General features: G+C 39.1%; 2 protein-coding genes across 2 annotated transcripts; both read right to left on the reverse strand.

Moving 5' to 3' along the window:
* Positions 1 to 6,125: 6,125 nt before the first annotated feature.
* LOC113582606 (coiled-coil domain-containing protein 122) lies at positions 6,126 to 10,045 on the reverse strand. The gene is made up of 5 exons (XM_035527013.1): positions 9,956 to 10,045; positions 8,414 to 8,539; positions 7,793 to 8,191; positions 7,013 to 7,129; positions 6,126 to 6,281 (listed from the first exon to the last, which is right to left on the reverse strand). Exons 1-5 carry the CDS (start codon positions 10,043 to 10,045, stop codon positions 6,126 to 6,128), a joined length of 888 nt encoding a protein of 295 aa, XP_035382906.1.
* A 1,951-nt stretch (positions 10,046 to 11,996) lies between these two features.
* LOC113582613 (tumor necrosis factor ligand superfamily member 11-like) lies at positions 11,997 to 15,725 on the reverse strand. The gene is made up of 4 exons (XM_027018464.2): positions 15,532 to 15,725; positions 14,935 to 14,970; positions 14,721 to 14,853; positions 11,997 to 12,895 (listed from the first exon to the last, which is right to left on the reverse strand). The coding sequence occupies exons 1-4, from the start codon at positions 15,694 to 15,696 to the stop codon at positions 12,426 to 12,428; spliced, it is 804 nt and encodes a 267-aa protein (XP_026874265.2). The 5' UTR covers positions 15,697 to 15,725; the 3' UTR covers positions 11,997 to 12,425.
* Between the last annotated feature and the right edge of the window lie 69 nt (positions 15,726 to 15,794).

Here is a 15,794-nt window from a genome sequence, read left to right on the forward strand (position 1 = left end):
CTGACACATTATATTTTATATATATATATATATATATATATATATATATATATATATATATATATATATATATATATATATATATATATATATATATATATAATGTTTGTTGGTTGGTTTGTTTGGTTTTTTTGCACATTTTAAATTGTCACATAATGACATCTGTGTGCTGCTTTCCGAGAGCCAAGTCTCAAGAGCTTTACATGCATTCAGACAATCAATGCTGACAAAAACGACCACAAGTGGACTGTACCAAGAGTGACAGATCGTGGGTTACAAGAACAGATGAAATGGCTTATGGAGTCTGGATCTGATGAGACACACCCCACATGCTCGAGGGGCTTTTTTGTTTGATAGGTATTGTTACTATCAGCAGTGACTGAGAATCATTTTGTTGTTGCCACATTATGCTTTTTTGTGATGTATGTTTTTCTTTGGTTTGTCTTTTTCTTTGTCATTGTATTTTTTTTCTAGCTGTGTTTAAAAAAAAAAACAAGCACTTTGTAGACAGCACACATGAAGAGAAGAAACACAGACCATCACGTCTCGAACCTTCATCTGCAGTGGAGGTTTCACGCTGGCTTTGGCAGTCTTAGCTGAATAAGCCGATCTCACCTTTCTGATTATATTTTTTTCTTTTTCTTTCTCTCTCACTCTTTTTTTTTTTCTTCTTTTAAACATTGGATAACATTTGGAGTTTAACCCGAATAGCTATGCCTCGGTGTTCAGACTTTAATCTCGTCATTCCTTCTCTTTTAAACTTGTGACTTGTGTTTCCTTAAGTAAGGCTACACAGTGATTGAATAGTGTAACATAGGTGTCTGTGTTTTATGACCTGGGATAGCAACATCCACCAAGGGTTAGTGAAAATTTCTATGGATTTTGTGTGTGTAAAATAAATGTAAGTCAACTGTAATATAAAAAAAGCAGGGAAGAATAAAATAAGTTGTCAACTCTGCAGATTGTACAGATCAAGTGCAAGCTGAATCTATTGCAGTTTGGACTGAGTACCAAATTTTCCTCCGACATCGTGAGCAAGGAGCAGCACACACTACAGTGAGAGTCGCATTCTGTTTCCACAGGTTCAAAATTCCTGACAACAGTTGTCTTATGTTAAGTGAGTATCTTTGCATCATTGGAAAACTTTGTTTTTGCCTTACAGTCATGCACTCTGGATGTTCCGCAAGCAGTTTGGCCAACACAAACCTTAAAGATAATGACCCATATGTGTCAAATTTTCCATGAATTTCATGCATGTTCCTTCAAAAAACAACCCACATATGAAATGTGATGTAATACAATTGCACTAAACAGCTGCACCTCAACTTTAATAAAATGGGAAAAAAAATACTAGCTTGTTGTATTTTTACCTTGGAGGTCATTGGATTTATCGCCTTTCCAGTTACTGTGGTTGGCTGTTGCGAGGGTGTGGTCAACAGAATTGCTGAAAATTCCTGATGTGGCTTAGTTGGTATTAATGCACCTGAAGCAATCAGCTGTGTGTGTGTGTGGGGGGGGGGGGGTAGTAGTAATGCAACTGTTACTGCTGTCGTCCAGTTTCCGTTTGTACCAGCGGGTGGGTGCACTAACTTCAGGAGGAGAGCTGGGGTCGTCCTCCTGCCTGAACCTTTGTTCTTTGTTGAAAACTGTAGGGGAGCATGAGCTTCCTAAAGTGCATACTGGACTCAGTCAGACCGTTTGCATTGGATTTGGATTAACTGAACAAATGCAATTTCAAAGAAACTCAACAACTAACAGTAATAAATCTGTTACTTAAATTTTCATTCCAGACAAGTTTTATGATTACTCCTACAGTGTACATTTATTCCAATATTTGCAGCTGTTAGCCTAAAAATTTGGAGCTTTAGACTTTAATGACCATGCTGTACTGGTGCCCATACTGTTATAGGATGTGACAGTTGGCAAGATTTAATTGTGTAATATATTATCGATGGGATTTATACTGTAGTAATCATAGTTGATTTTTTTTTTTTTTTTTTTTTTTAAAGCATAAGATTATCTTGGGTTATCAAAGTCACTGTGGCGGTAACTTGCTAGTTTGTGAAAGCCACGGCAAAGGGAGGTGAGCGAGCTTCAGAGGTGTTTACCCCATCTAAGAGGCTGTGTAAATTTTGTTTAAAATCATTTAACAAATCTCAGCAAATATCGAAACAAAAGGCAGTTTGGTAAATCCACAAATGTTTCAGAAATCTCCATAAGACATGTCTTCATCGAATAGTTTCCTGCTTACAAGAGAAGCAATTAAAATACTTGCAGAGGGATATATAATGTGCTTCTTGTCCATGTTCATGGTCACGTCACACCTAATCTCAACACATTCCCTGTTCAGAGAAGCTCATAATAAAACAGAACTTTGTCTCTTAAATGCCATGATCATGTTTTATTACAAATAACTGAGAAGATCACTGTTGTGGTAGCTGTGTTTACAACTGGAAATGGGTGGGAGCTACAGCTGTTGTTTAGCTGTTGCCTAGCAACTAAGATGAGGCTAAATGCAGTAAAAAAATAACATTTGTTACCATCACCAGATGAACAATGACCCTGTATGGCAAGGTCCAATTTTGAATATCATTCTTATAAGTAGTTCATCTATAGACCCCCCCTTTTAACTGATTTTCAAAGATGGAGGCAGAGTGTGGGATATAATTACTCCAGTGGGTCCTGGGTCTGCCTGTGGTCCTCCTTCCAGTGAGACGTGCCTGGAAAAGTTGTAGTGGGAACTTTTATGAAATTCCCAAACCACCTTAATTGGCTCCTGTTAATCCTGTGTAGCCTGTGTGAGACCTTCCAGGATGGCAGAAATCCACACCCTGTTACGGAGGGGTTCTGGAGTCTCTGTACAGAGCTGCACCGCACAGAAGAGGTAGATCACTGTTCCACAACCTGGGCAGCAACCACACTGTTCTTCCTGTATCCTACATCCACACACTATCAGGCAGATTTTCTTCCCCAGTAACCTGGAGTAGACATTTCTTGGAATGCAAAGGGAGTGTGGTTATCTAATATGATGTCAGAAAAGTAAAGTAATTTAAAACCACAACTGAGGTCACGTATACATTCGGTCTATTTACACAAAAACGCACACATGCATCCCTTTGGTTTATACTGAATCATATCTGTCATTGTTTTTTGTGTTTATGTTCTGTAGCTCGGACCCCATCCAGCAGCCCGGCTGGGTGTTTTGCTCTAACCTCTACTGAGCTGGAACAAAAGCTCTGCTTGATACCGTACACCACAGACCATTCGCTACACCCTTACTCCCACTGCTGTGACACTGGCCAGGAATGTTGAAGTCTTCTGTGTGCATGTACGAGAAGACAAAGACAACAAGCATAAAAATGGAGAGAGAGAGAGAGAGAGAGAGAGAGAGAGAGAGAGAGAGAGAGAGAGAGAGGAAATACAGAGGAAGACAAAGAGCATGTTTATAGTGGAGTGTCTGGTGCAGTTTGATGGCTCTATTCAGCCCAAACTCACAAGGTCAGCTTTTAAGTGGCCCTGAGAGTCCTTCCTGTTTCCTTTGCTCCAGACAGGAACACACACCACCCCCACTGCCCATGCTCCCTTCAGGATTTTTAATTTTAGACTCCCACACCACCCATGAGGATCCAGGGAGGGGCCAAAGGGGTGGTGGCCCCAGCTAAAAGCTGATTGGCCACAGAAGTGCCAATCAGAGCACCATTGCCTAAATTTTGATTTTCATTTATTTGATTTATCGCAAAATTCGTGTTATAAGTCTTCTCACGAGACAGGTTACAGTGCACACACAAACGGAGAGACTCCAGATAATTGTTTTGTTTTTTTACAAATCATGCCAGCTTCATGGTAAATTACAAGCAATTCAACACCTTACCTATATTTCAGTGAGAATTTATCTGTTTGTCAAATGTTAACTACATTACTATTTTGCTTAGCGTCACCAGCAAGCTAGCTAGCTTTGGTTGGAAGTGAACATTAGCTGGTATAATAACACATTATTAACTACGTCTTGAAGACACAACAGCCTACAGCAGCAAACCCTGGAAAATAGGAAGAATATTGCTGTTCATAGAGGTGAATGTTTAGTCATTTGCAGTTTGGTGTTAGGCGCCTCAGGTACGCCAAACTGGCAGAGAGTGAAACCATGAAAAGACAAAATAGGGTCTGGTCCACCAGTCAGTGAGGACAGTCAGAACCACGTTCTTCACGTTCCCATACCATGATGTGAGAAGCGTAAGGAGATACCTACACTCCTGCCCCCTATTGTGAGGAGGCCTGACGGCTCAGTGCTGCTGTGAGGTGTGTTCTTGTGTCTTCCGGACCTTTCACACTGTGGCTCAAGCGTTCAGGCTCTTCCTGTCTCCCGTCTCTCCTTGGCATGATTTTGACTGAACATGGGCAAATATGGACAGCAAAGCGAAAGTGATAATGCACCATGTCACAAAGCAAGTCATCTTTAACTGGTCCATCGCCATGACAACGAGGTCAATGTACTTCAGTGGCCTCACCATTGACCAGATCTGAATCCATTAGAGCCCCTTTGAGATGTGGAAGAATGGAAGGGTCACTGCTTTAAAGTGCATCTGATTCACTATGGAGTAATATACAGCATATACAGGCAAAGGTTTGTTGGCAGACATGCAGCATATAATGCCCAAAGCCCCCTTTGCTCAGTAGTCATACTGAAATAAGATTTATTTCACCCAGGTTTAGTTCCCTTTCCACCTCATACCCTTTTCCCATGATGATGTCAAGTGCCTCTCATTTGTCAGAACACACTATCCAAACCACAGCTACAAATTACAAAGAGTAGTGAATATATTACATCAGAGAGAACGGTAGTGCGGAATAGAGAATCATTTTCAGGGGTAATTCTGAGCGAATGGCACCAGCATGTCCATTAAATGATGCAGGCGCGCACAAATACTGACCTAGGACAGTCTCCCAGGCATAATTCACACGCAGGTGAGTTTATTACATAACTGTTGAACACTTACCATGCTGATTATATGTTACATAAGGTCAACTCACATGTATTCTCTGTTACTGGAACACTACACAGAAGGGAACACAATGAGTGACATTCCCTTCCTCTTGAGCCTAAGGGCTGGTTGTTTAATTCACTTTAGATATTAAGGGAGAGGGAAAAATTCTACAGTACTCAGGAAGTGCAGGCACTGTTGAACCAATATAATGCCAACACTTAAACACACATACTCACACAGAAAGCTGTGTTAACAACCTATGCTTGGGAAAAAATTATGTGATGCCCAAAAATATCAATTTACATAATTTTCCCAATGGAAAATGCTTTGGTTAGAATCTGCCCCTTTATGTCAACTCAGATACAGAGTCCTCTACTGTCTTTCACTCAAACCACACACTCAAAATAGTAGATTTGCATTTACAGTATTTAACAGACTCTCTCATCCATATTTATTGGTATGCTATGTTTGCTCCCTGGGAACTAAACCCACAACCTTGGTGTTTCCAGAAACTTGTTCGAGCTGCCTTCTATAGACAGTGTGTCATATATGTTATAGCAGATATGGTATATCAGATATATATAACTTGGATTTAGATGAGTCTGTAAGATCAGGTTCTGCCAAAACCAGAAAGACAGGAAGCAGAATATGGACATGCCACACATACAACATAATATAAATACATAAATAAACTATGAATACTATTTATTTTTAAATGAAATCTGTAAATACAATGCTGCTGCATTACAGGGCATATATCTCATTAAACTACCCTCAATGCCTCCTGTCACTCTGACCAGAAAAACAAAACGTTAATTAAAACATTTACGTTGTTGAAAAATTATTTTTCTTTGTGTGTTTTCAGGTATTGAGGTACTTTTTTGTTTTCATATGTTTATATTTCGCTTGTGCAATATCAACCAACACTATTCCGGCCTGTTGCCCTTTCTGTAGGGCTGTTACGTCACAAACGATTGTGTGGGAAAAAGTATTAAAGTATGATATGAGATATTTTACCTGACACAGAACTTCAAAAACACATAAACTGGAGACATGTTGTATTGTAGGCCTACCAAACCTTCTCACTGACATAAACTGCAACATCACTGAGTATTCTCGGGCGTAGACCTTCACCGACTGACTCTACGTTGGGGGAGATCCCTCTAGCTGGCTCTTGAGATGTTCCACCTCCTTCTCCATCTGGGAGATGTCACTGTGCAGCTGTTTCTGGTTACACTGAGCCTGTTTCAGCTGGCAACGGAGTCTCCTCACAATGGCCTCATATCTTCTGTTCTGAATCTGAGCAACAAAATAAATAAAAACAAAAATTTTAAATTCTAAAGTTAGGACTCTGTGAATATACACTAGACTCCAGAGTTACTGTAACCCTCAATTAAAGAACAAATGAGCAAACAATGTTATACAAAATGTTTTGTACACTTCAGATCATAACAAATTTATGTTTTTATTCTGATACTGTTTTTTCAAGGAAAAAAAAACACATTTGAAACCATTATTATGGTCACTGCTGAATTTTAGTAGTTTGTCCCTCCCTCTCTGCAAGCTAAGAACACTTTCTAGGCTCGAAGGTCTAGCAAACCAAACCCTTTCAAATAGTTTCTCAATATAGAGGTGACATTTTCTGCAGTTCTACAGCAGTGATCAATATTCTTTACCTCTTCAACCACCTTTCTTACATTAAAATAAGCATCTATGCTTTTTCACGCATGTGCATAGCATGTCCGGTTACCTTATACCAATACTCCTAATGAACATTATTCTGGTGTATTTCTGTGGGTACCAGTTAATGGGACACATCTTTACCTTGTTTCAAATCCAAGTTTCTTCCGATTTGAGTTAATAAACAACAGAAACTCTAGAAGAAATTTATACCAGAAATCTACACAAGCCAGTGCTTGACGATCTGAGTTTACGTCAAGATCTTACCTTCATATCGATATCTTACCTCGATATCTTATCTCAATGTCGATATCTTACCTATATATCTTATCTCCATTTTGATATTTTACCTCAATATCCTTTCTTATATGGGCATGGGTATCTTTGTGCTTCTCCAAAAGCTTTCGTTTTCCTCTCAAAATCTCTTCCACGCAATTTATATTTGTCTTAATATTTTCTATTTCTTTCTGAAGATAAAATGTTAATGTTATATTAATTTTATGTCTGACAATGCATGTGTTAAAATATACAGTACTGTGTAAAAGTCATGGCCACCATTACATTTTTGCAATGGTATAATGGCCATATATAATTATTTCAGTCTCTTTATTAGAATTAGAAGCAGAAAATACAGGAAATTTGTATGCAGTATTTAAAAAAAAAGAAAAAATCAGATAAAACAGCTTCTATAGACTACAGAGGAGAGTATTTGGAGTGACCTCGCATTACACTTGAGCAATAGCAGGAACCTGGCTCTCTGAAACCTACATGTAATGGAACCTGAATGAAACGGTACCAGAAGATTACTGCAGAAAACCTCAGGACAGACTCCCCAAAAGAGTTCCAGATGTGCTTAGTGTCGAGGGAGGTCACACGAAATACTGACTTTTGTCTGTAGAAGCCATTTTATTCTGAATAAAATGCTGTTTTTAAAATACTGTATACATATTTCCTGTATTTCTCTTAGTATCCTAAAGAGATACTTTAAGATAATTATATATTGTCATTATACCTCTGCTAAAGCAACAACTCTAATGGTGGCTTGAGATGTTTACACAGTAATGTTTATATAACTCACTGCATTTTTGTTTATTATATGTTTTGATAATTGGGGAAGGGGGGTATTGCACCTGGACCTGATGAACTGTTTCCCCGCCTGGATTCTGCAAGTCCACCTCCAGATCATCTCTGTATTTCCTCAGTCTCTTCACCTCCTCCCGCTTCTCCAGCAACTCTTTATAAACAGGCGATTGGCTCTCCAGTGCAGAGACACACATTTTGTAGCTCTCCATTTTATTGCGGTAAGTGTTATACCCAGCCAGCAAAAAGTGTGAGTTCTCTAGCTGTTCTTCTATGCAATGTCTGAGTTTCAGGTTTTCCATCCAGAGTGCCTGTATCTGTGCTTCCTGCCTTTTGTTGTGGCGTTGCATCTGTTCGGTCTCGCTGGTGATGCCTCTGATCTGGTGCTCCTTCAGTTTGATGTTACTGGCAACAGTCTCATAACGCTTTGCGATCTCTGATAGTGTGGCCTATACAGCAGTGGAAAAGCAGGGGGAAATGTGGACCAGATAAACACCAACACAAAGCATTGGGCACAATATCTCATCCTACACCATCTCTGAATGTTGCAATCCACCTGTTTTTCCTGAGAACTTTTTATTCATCTAAATGTCAAGTTACACATAGCTTATAATGATAAAATATAGGAAGACAAATAAAGACTATAGAAAACTGCAAAAGATCCTAAAAACCTGTGTTGAATTTAGGATATGATGTTTCTCCTTTAGTTCAACAGCCTGAGACTCCCCCTGCTGGGAAATCGCATGAAGTGCACTGGACAAAGAGAATTCCTGATGTGTGTCACTGGAGGACAAACGTTTGTGTGTTTAATGTCAAGCAAAATGTCGCGCCAGAGCAAAAGTAGTAACGCTAACTTTATAAAAGTAAAATGGTGAATCTTTGAGCTATCTGTTTAAATATTTTGTGTATGCTATTTCTATAAACTGCCCTAAAGAACACAAGGTATTCCCTAAACCAAATGTGCTAAAGAACTAGCAAGTCCTGTCAAAAATGCAGCTAGCTAGCAATCTAGCAGTCGACTTTATTATGTGTATGGCCTAGCAGATCTAGCTTATAAAGCTAATGTTTTAATAATACCTGAGTGTTTCTTATAAAGCTAATGTTTGAATAATATCTGAGTGTTTCTTATAAAGCTGATGTTTTAATAATACTTGAGTGTTTCTTATAATACTAATGTTTTAATAATACCTGAGTGTTTCTTATAAAGCTAATGTTTGAATAATATCTGAGTGTTTCTTATAAAGCTGATGTTTTAATAATACTTGAGTGTTTCTTATAATACTAATGTTTTAATAATACCTGAGTGTTTCTTATAAAGCTAATGTTTGAATAATATCTGAGTGTTTCTTATAAAGCTGATGTTTTAATAATACTTGAGTGTTTCTTATAATACTAATGTTTTAATAATACCTGAGTGTTTCTTTTTCGCTGTGAGGCATAGCTGACTGTAGCTACTTAGCTATTCGATAGCTGGCACAGTCCAAGCAAATGTTCTCCGTTGTCAGGGTGCGGTTGGTTGACAGTTTTTTAAAATAATTTTTCAAAACTAAACCCTATCACTGAAGCCAGTGGTGACAGTCCACTAGAATATTAGCCAGTTTGTCTGTGGCAGTGCAATATATTTTTCTTTCTTTCTTTTTTTATGTGAAATTTTAGTTCATGGTTGAATTTAATGTTATTACATACTTATTATTGCTATATTTATTGAAATATTTGAAGAGAAATATGTTCAATTGGTTATTTATTGACTATGTTTTAGCCCACAATATTTGTATTATTTTTTATTTTAAAGTTAGCCATCCATCTATCCATCTCATCTGGTTGAGCTTCTTCATTGATATGGACTCTCATACACTCTAAATGTGTCTATGGGTGGCAAATCTGTTAATATCACGGTTCATAAACTTTATAATTCATTTTCCAGATGCTTTGTGATGCTTTACTTAAATATTTATTTAAACAAACATTCTCATTATCTTATTTTTCTGAAAGTGCTTCAGTTCTGTGCTTGGATCCATGTTAAGTCTCACATTGCAAGTACCTGTAATGTAATGTAATGTAATCTGTAATGTGTTTATTTATTCTTTTTGTTCTGTTTTCGAGGTTCTTTTATTTATTTTTTCTTATTTAGCCTCACTCCTTAGTACCATTCAGCATTTACCAAATATACCTTTTCACTGGGGTACGTTGCATTTTCAGCTCATTATAATGACGATGATGATGATGACAACGATGATGATGGTCTTAATGATGATGACAAGAGTGATGATGATGATGATGATGATGATGATGGAATCAATCATAAGGTGGTATATGAACTTCTCATGGTACAATTGGAACTTTTCAATGGCAATAACTTTAGAAAAGCAACTTTAGCAATGCTTTCCGAACAGCACCCAGTAGTCATAAATAGTGAAATAAAGTCTACAAGGAATTTAATCTCATCAGACATTTTTATTCTTTGGGTGGGGGGTGAACCATTATTCAAGTATCAACAGTCTTATGAAAGCGTAGTTCTCCTTCAGGATTGTTTCAAGGGAGAATGGTCTCATCCTCCACCCAGTCAGGACAGGACAGAAAGGCTGAGTGAGTCAGCTGGGTATTTCCCTCATGAATCTACCCAGCCACAACAACCTCTGCTAGTTATTAATCCACAGTCCCCCTTTTCTCCTTATCACGTCACTAGTCTTAATTTGTGCTTGTATGCATATTTTGGGTGTTTCCTGCTTGCTTGTTTTGAGATAAATAACTATAGCTTTTCGTTGGGGTATTTCCCATTGAAATATAAAGGAAGAATTAGATTGGGAAAAAAAAACTGAATACATTGCTCCATGAAGCACAAGTTTTTTTTATTTATGAACTGATTTTTTATTTATTTAGCCTCACTCCTGGGTTCCATTCAACCAAACATCTGTCACATTTTCAGCTCCTATGAACATTTAAGCACTCACAATGGTTGCTAATAGTATATAATATTTATTGATTATATAGCTATATAATCATTAAACTAATAATCCTTACTTATAATATTGTAATATTGTAATGATTGTATTGTTTTAGTGCATGCGACCCAGAGCCTGGCTCATCGTACATTCTAAATTTGTTTTGGTAAAAACAAGTCTTGTGCAAGGCGTGAGTAGGAGCAGACAATTGAATACAGTGAACTTTTAACCCTGTTAGGAATATGAGAAGAAATGTAGGGAATTCAGCACAGACTGGAGATGTAAAGACTCTGAGATGTAAAAGGTTATGCTGATGACATATCAGATGGAGAGACCTCCCAGCTGGTCTGGGTCCAATTAAATCTGTCAGTAACGTAATCAGGCGTAATTATGCACAGGAGACATGCTTCATCCTGGCGAACTTGATCACAACTTATTATTAAATGCAGCAGTGATGTCTTTCTGGTTCTTGCCGATTTTGCTCTCCTCAACACTGGCGTTTAAATTTTTTGTTGCATCTAAATTGCTTTTTTTTCGCGTATATTCAGTGTCCAGGTGGGTTTTAGCTTAGTGAGGCCAAAAGCAGATACCAGCAAATGCTAAAATCAAGAATACACAGCCCTATTACTCATAATGAGTCACATCAGCTGCAGAGTGACTGCATATTTATGATGTCAAAAGCCTATGCTTTTTTCCAGACTTTTCTGCCAATTCATCAGTCTGCACTGTCCCCTAATACTTAAGGCACATGGATATGCCTTTTTTACATTTATACAGTGGTCTGATATGACAAGTCGACAGACGAGAGAGCCACTTGTTAGTGAGTGGAACTACTGCTGGACCTTCCAGGCAGAAGTTAGAGTCGTCAGGATACGGGGTGAGGGTTCTGTCTCACGGGAATCTGGTTTTTCCCCCTCGCATGTGACTTTGCTAGTGCTGTCTCTTCTACATCCCTTTTCTACCAACCTTCGCTTCCACCAGACTTGGGTTGGTAAGCCAGAAGCTGCAAAGTCATTCAACATCAGCGGCACACCAATAGTGCAATAATATCATTTCTAAGCATCAGACCACAAAAGTGCAAAAGGAAACCGTTGGACTCCTTTTCTCTGGACTATAATCGTATTCATAAATTCACTACTGTTAAACAGTAAGCATTTTATAGCTTTAAAAGAACATGCAAAGAGACCACTCACATAGCATTCAAGGGTTCAGGCCACATTACATATGATCTTGTCTTTTATTCAGTTCACTGAACAAAGAGATTAATTGCAATACAATGTATAAAATGTATAGTAAAGTGATACAGTTACACAGTCTGTTCAGGTTGGCTTTTTTCCCTTCGCCAGTTCTGGCAAACAGTCCAACAGTTAAAAAATCTGTAATATTGTTTGCATTGAGATGCTTAAGCCATACAGGTCTGCTAAAGAGAATTTTCAATTAACACTTAAATATTAAGATAAATAGATATTACGAAGTATTTGGTATAGAATGTTAGACTGCATCAAGAACAGCAACATCATTTCAGAGCTGTACAAATCCTAATTTCTGCAAGTATGATCAGGTTACATTTAAGAGTTGTTTCCATGTCAAAGACTGAAACAGCACAGTGCTGAGCTGATGACAGTGCATTCATTTAAATGTACTAACAGAATGTGTTTCTATTCTTTTATCCCATAGTGTGACAGGTACAAAAAGAGTCAATGGTGAATTATGTAAACAGTTTTACACACAGTCCTCAAAGCTACAGTTCACTACTTACCCTAAAAGCCCCAAAATAGCTGCCTTCCGCTTCTGGGTCAAGCAACCAAAGGTTTAACACACTGACATACACACCCTCTCCAGCCTGCAGTGAAAACACACCACTCTGCTGCTCACAGCACATGTGATACGTTCCTCGCTTCCAACGCCATGTATTGCCGCTTTTCATGAGCAACACCGGCTCTGAGGTCCTGTGTGAGATGCGCTCGTGGAACACATATTGCATGAGCTGCACTCCATAGTCAGATGGCGAAAGGGTCAGTGGGACATCAGATTGACTGTTGTGCTCAGTCTCAGAGCTCACCTCAAAAATATCGTAGTAACGAAAACATGTTTTGGCATACACATAGTACAGGCCCGACTCCTCAACCAGGATCCGTCCGTTGTGATATCCAAAATGTTGGAGGTTGCCTTGCTCAGCGTTCCAGTGGATGATGGTGGCATGTATAGTCCCTGATGATGAAGGTAAAGAGGGCTTAATAAACAACAGTTTATTAACTTATTCTGTGTCATATTTAAAATACACTGGGTAGGAATTTCATGTGTCTCTTGTAAATTGCTTATTGCGCACTGCCGGTCATGCTGACTCACATTTTAAATGGAAAAGTGTACCTAATGAGTAATTGTACGGAGTCTTTACCTATATACAGCACCATACATATCTTACTAAGTTATCACATCTAATCCAACGCTCTGTGTATGTTCACAATCATTTCTTCATTAGGGCTGTATTATTGGCCATATCAGTCCACAGATTATTGCTCACCTGGATAGATTGCACCTCACAAACTAAGACCCTCATTTCAGTCACGCAACATGTCAGTGCTTCATTTACAGAGTAATGCAATGTGCCAAATCACTAATTATGACCCTCTGTCAAAACAAGGCCAAACCATATTTAGAACTGCTGATTTGAAGCAAAAGAGCCATTGGATCTAGCTATACAACAATCAGCCACAACATTAAAACACTGATTCAGTAGCGCCTGTCAAGGAGTGTGATATATTAGGCAGCAAGAGAACAGTCGGTTGACGTGTTGGAAGCAGGAAACATGGACAAGTATAAAGATCTAGGTGACTTTGATAAGGACTAACCTGTCATGGCTAGACAACTGGGTCAGAGCATCTCCAAAATGGCAGGTCCTGTGGGATGTTTCTAGTTTGCAGTGGTTAGTACCAAAAGTGGCCCAAGGAAGAGCAACCAGTGAATGGACGACAGGGACATGTGTGCTCACAGATCACTGATGCACATGAGGAGAGAAGGCTAGCACTTCTGGTCTGAACCCATAGAAGAACTTCTGTAGCATAAATTGCTGAAAAGTCTGAAAAGGTCGCAGCCTGCTGTGTATGGAGAAGTGAAACCGCAGACCGGTCAGTGTGTACATGCTGAGCCCTACAGTGAGCTTGTAAGCAGCAGAGTTGGACCATGGAACACTGGAAGGAGGTGGCCTGGTTTACTTTTACATCATGTGGACAGTTAGATGTGTGTGTCACTTATCTGGGGTAGAGATGGCATCTGGATGCACAATGGGAAGAAGGCAAGCCAGCAGAGGCGGTGTGATGCTCTGATCAGTGTTCTGCTGGGAAGCCCTGGGTCCTCGCATTCATGTGGATGTTATATTGACACCTACCACCTACCTAGACATTGTTGCAAGTACACCCCTTCATTACAACAGTGTTTACTGCTGACAGTGGCCTCCTTCAGCAGGATAAGGCACCCTGTCACACTGCAAAAATTATTCATGAACGGCTTTAGGAAAATGACAAAACGTTCAAGGTGTTGGCTTGGCCTCCAAATTCCCCAGATCTCAAACCAGTCGTGCATGTGCTGGATGTGCTGAAAAATAAAGTCCAATCCATGGAGGCCATACTAGTAGGAATTAAAGGATCTGCTGCTAAGGTCTTGGTTCCAGAAACTACTGCACTCCTTCAGAGGTCTTGTGGAGTCCATGACTGGATAGATCAGAGTCACTGGTGTTTTGGTGGCATGAGAGGGACCCAAACAATAATTGGCAGATGGTTGTAATCAGTGATCGGTGTATATTTTCAAGTAGATCATTCATAATAACCATGTAGCCTAATTATTACTTTTAGGATTATTTTAGTGAATTCTGAGAATGGGACAGATGCCTTGGGAGAGGTTGGGAGGTTCTGTTGAAACTGACAGGGTTTGTAGTTAATGTGTACATAATGCAATGAGTACTTCTGAAGCTCACCTGATAGTGCCGGTGGAAGTCGAACACACAATAACAAATGAAGATACTGCTTTGGCTACTCACTCTGTGCATGTCTGCTGGCTGGCCTTACTGGTAGGTGAGCAGCTGGCATAACGCTTTTTTGTTTCCTTGATCTGGCTCCTGTTCTCTGCTTCCCTCTCAAGGCATCACCCGGGGCCATCTCATTAAGAACACCCTGCATCGATGTGATTCCTGAATAAGGTTATTTTATATTTTGAGTATAATATAGACTGGCGCCTTCACAGACCCCTCTCACCTCTGTGGGTCTCTGAAGCTCTGCGGATGAGTACACCTGGAAGAAATAAATGAAATATGAAACGAGCGCATGCACCAACGGGGACGTAATACATGTGCTTATCAGCTGGCATTCTACTGGCTCGCGGTCTCATGCTGTGTGCAGAAGTGGTTCAAGATGCTTTGTTAGTCATAGATGTTAGTCATATCATGCTCTTCCTGCAAACCATATCCATTATGAAGTGTAGTGTTTTTAAAAACTTCTTTCTTTAAAAAAATAAATAAATCTCTGCCACGCTTTATAAATGCAAATGTTATGTACATGTTATGTAAATATGATTGTAAGAACAGTAGAAGCCGATTTGAGCAACAGTTAAGGTTTGGTACATTTGCAGTAGAACAAATTTAACATGCTGAACTGAGCAAAAGTAAGAAAGAAATTGTAAGTTTTGCACATATGCAACCAAACCAATCAAGAGAAATGCCATATATTATACACACACACACACACACACACACACACACACACACACACACACACACACACACACACACCCACAGACACACACAGACACACACACATTTTGGTTAGGTTTTAAAGAAAGATTATCAGGTGTACCTGTGGTATATGTCCAGTTAGATGTAACAACACTGTAACAGTTGAAACAACCTGCATAAATCCAATAATAGTGAGGGCGACAAATACTGCCGTTCTGCCGTCCACCGACACTGGTCGCTGTTGTAATTCCAATGTTTTAGCGTCTATATTCTCTATTACAGGCATAATTAGAAACCAGGTGAGGTCTTCGCTGATTGCTCAGAAAGTTGCTAAGTGTCCAATAACACTCTACCCGGCTATACAGAAACTTTGGGCGGGGCAAC

This window comes from Electrophorus electricus, chromosome 1, assembly GCF_013358815.1.
Source record: "Electrophorus electricus isolate fEleEle1 chromosome 1, fEleEle1.pri, whole genome shotgun sequence".
Lineage (NCBI taxonomy): Eukaryota > Metazoa > Chordata > Actinopteri > Gymnotiformes > Gymnotidae > Electrophorus > Electrophorus electricus.

Bases quoted from the DNA above. Each gene is read 5' to 3' on its own strand.
- LOC113582606 (XM_035527013.1), bottom strand. From the start codon at position 10,045: ATGATTGATTCCATCATCATCATCATCATCATCATCATCACTCTTGTC. The intron at 7,130-7,792 runs GTGCAATACCCC...TTTTATCTTCAG, and splicing joins AAACAGTTCATCAGGTCCAG to AAAGAAATAGAAAATATTAA. The intron at 6,282-7,012 runs GTAAAATATCAA...TTTGTTGCTCAG, and splicing joins ATATAAGAAAGGATATTGAG to ATTCAGAACAGAAGATATGA.
- LOC113582613 (XM_027018464.2), bottom strand. From the start codon at position 15,696: ATGCCTGTAATAGAGAATATAGACGCTAAAACATTGGAATTACAACAG. The intron at 14,971-15,531 runs GTACACCTGATA...TATTTCTTCCAG, and splicing joins TAACTGGACATATACCACAG to GTGTACTCATCCGCAGAGCT. The intron at 14,854-14,934 runs GTGAGAGGGGTC...ACATCGATGCAG, and splicing joins AGCTTCAGAGACCCACAGAG to GGTGTTCTTAATGAGATGGC.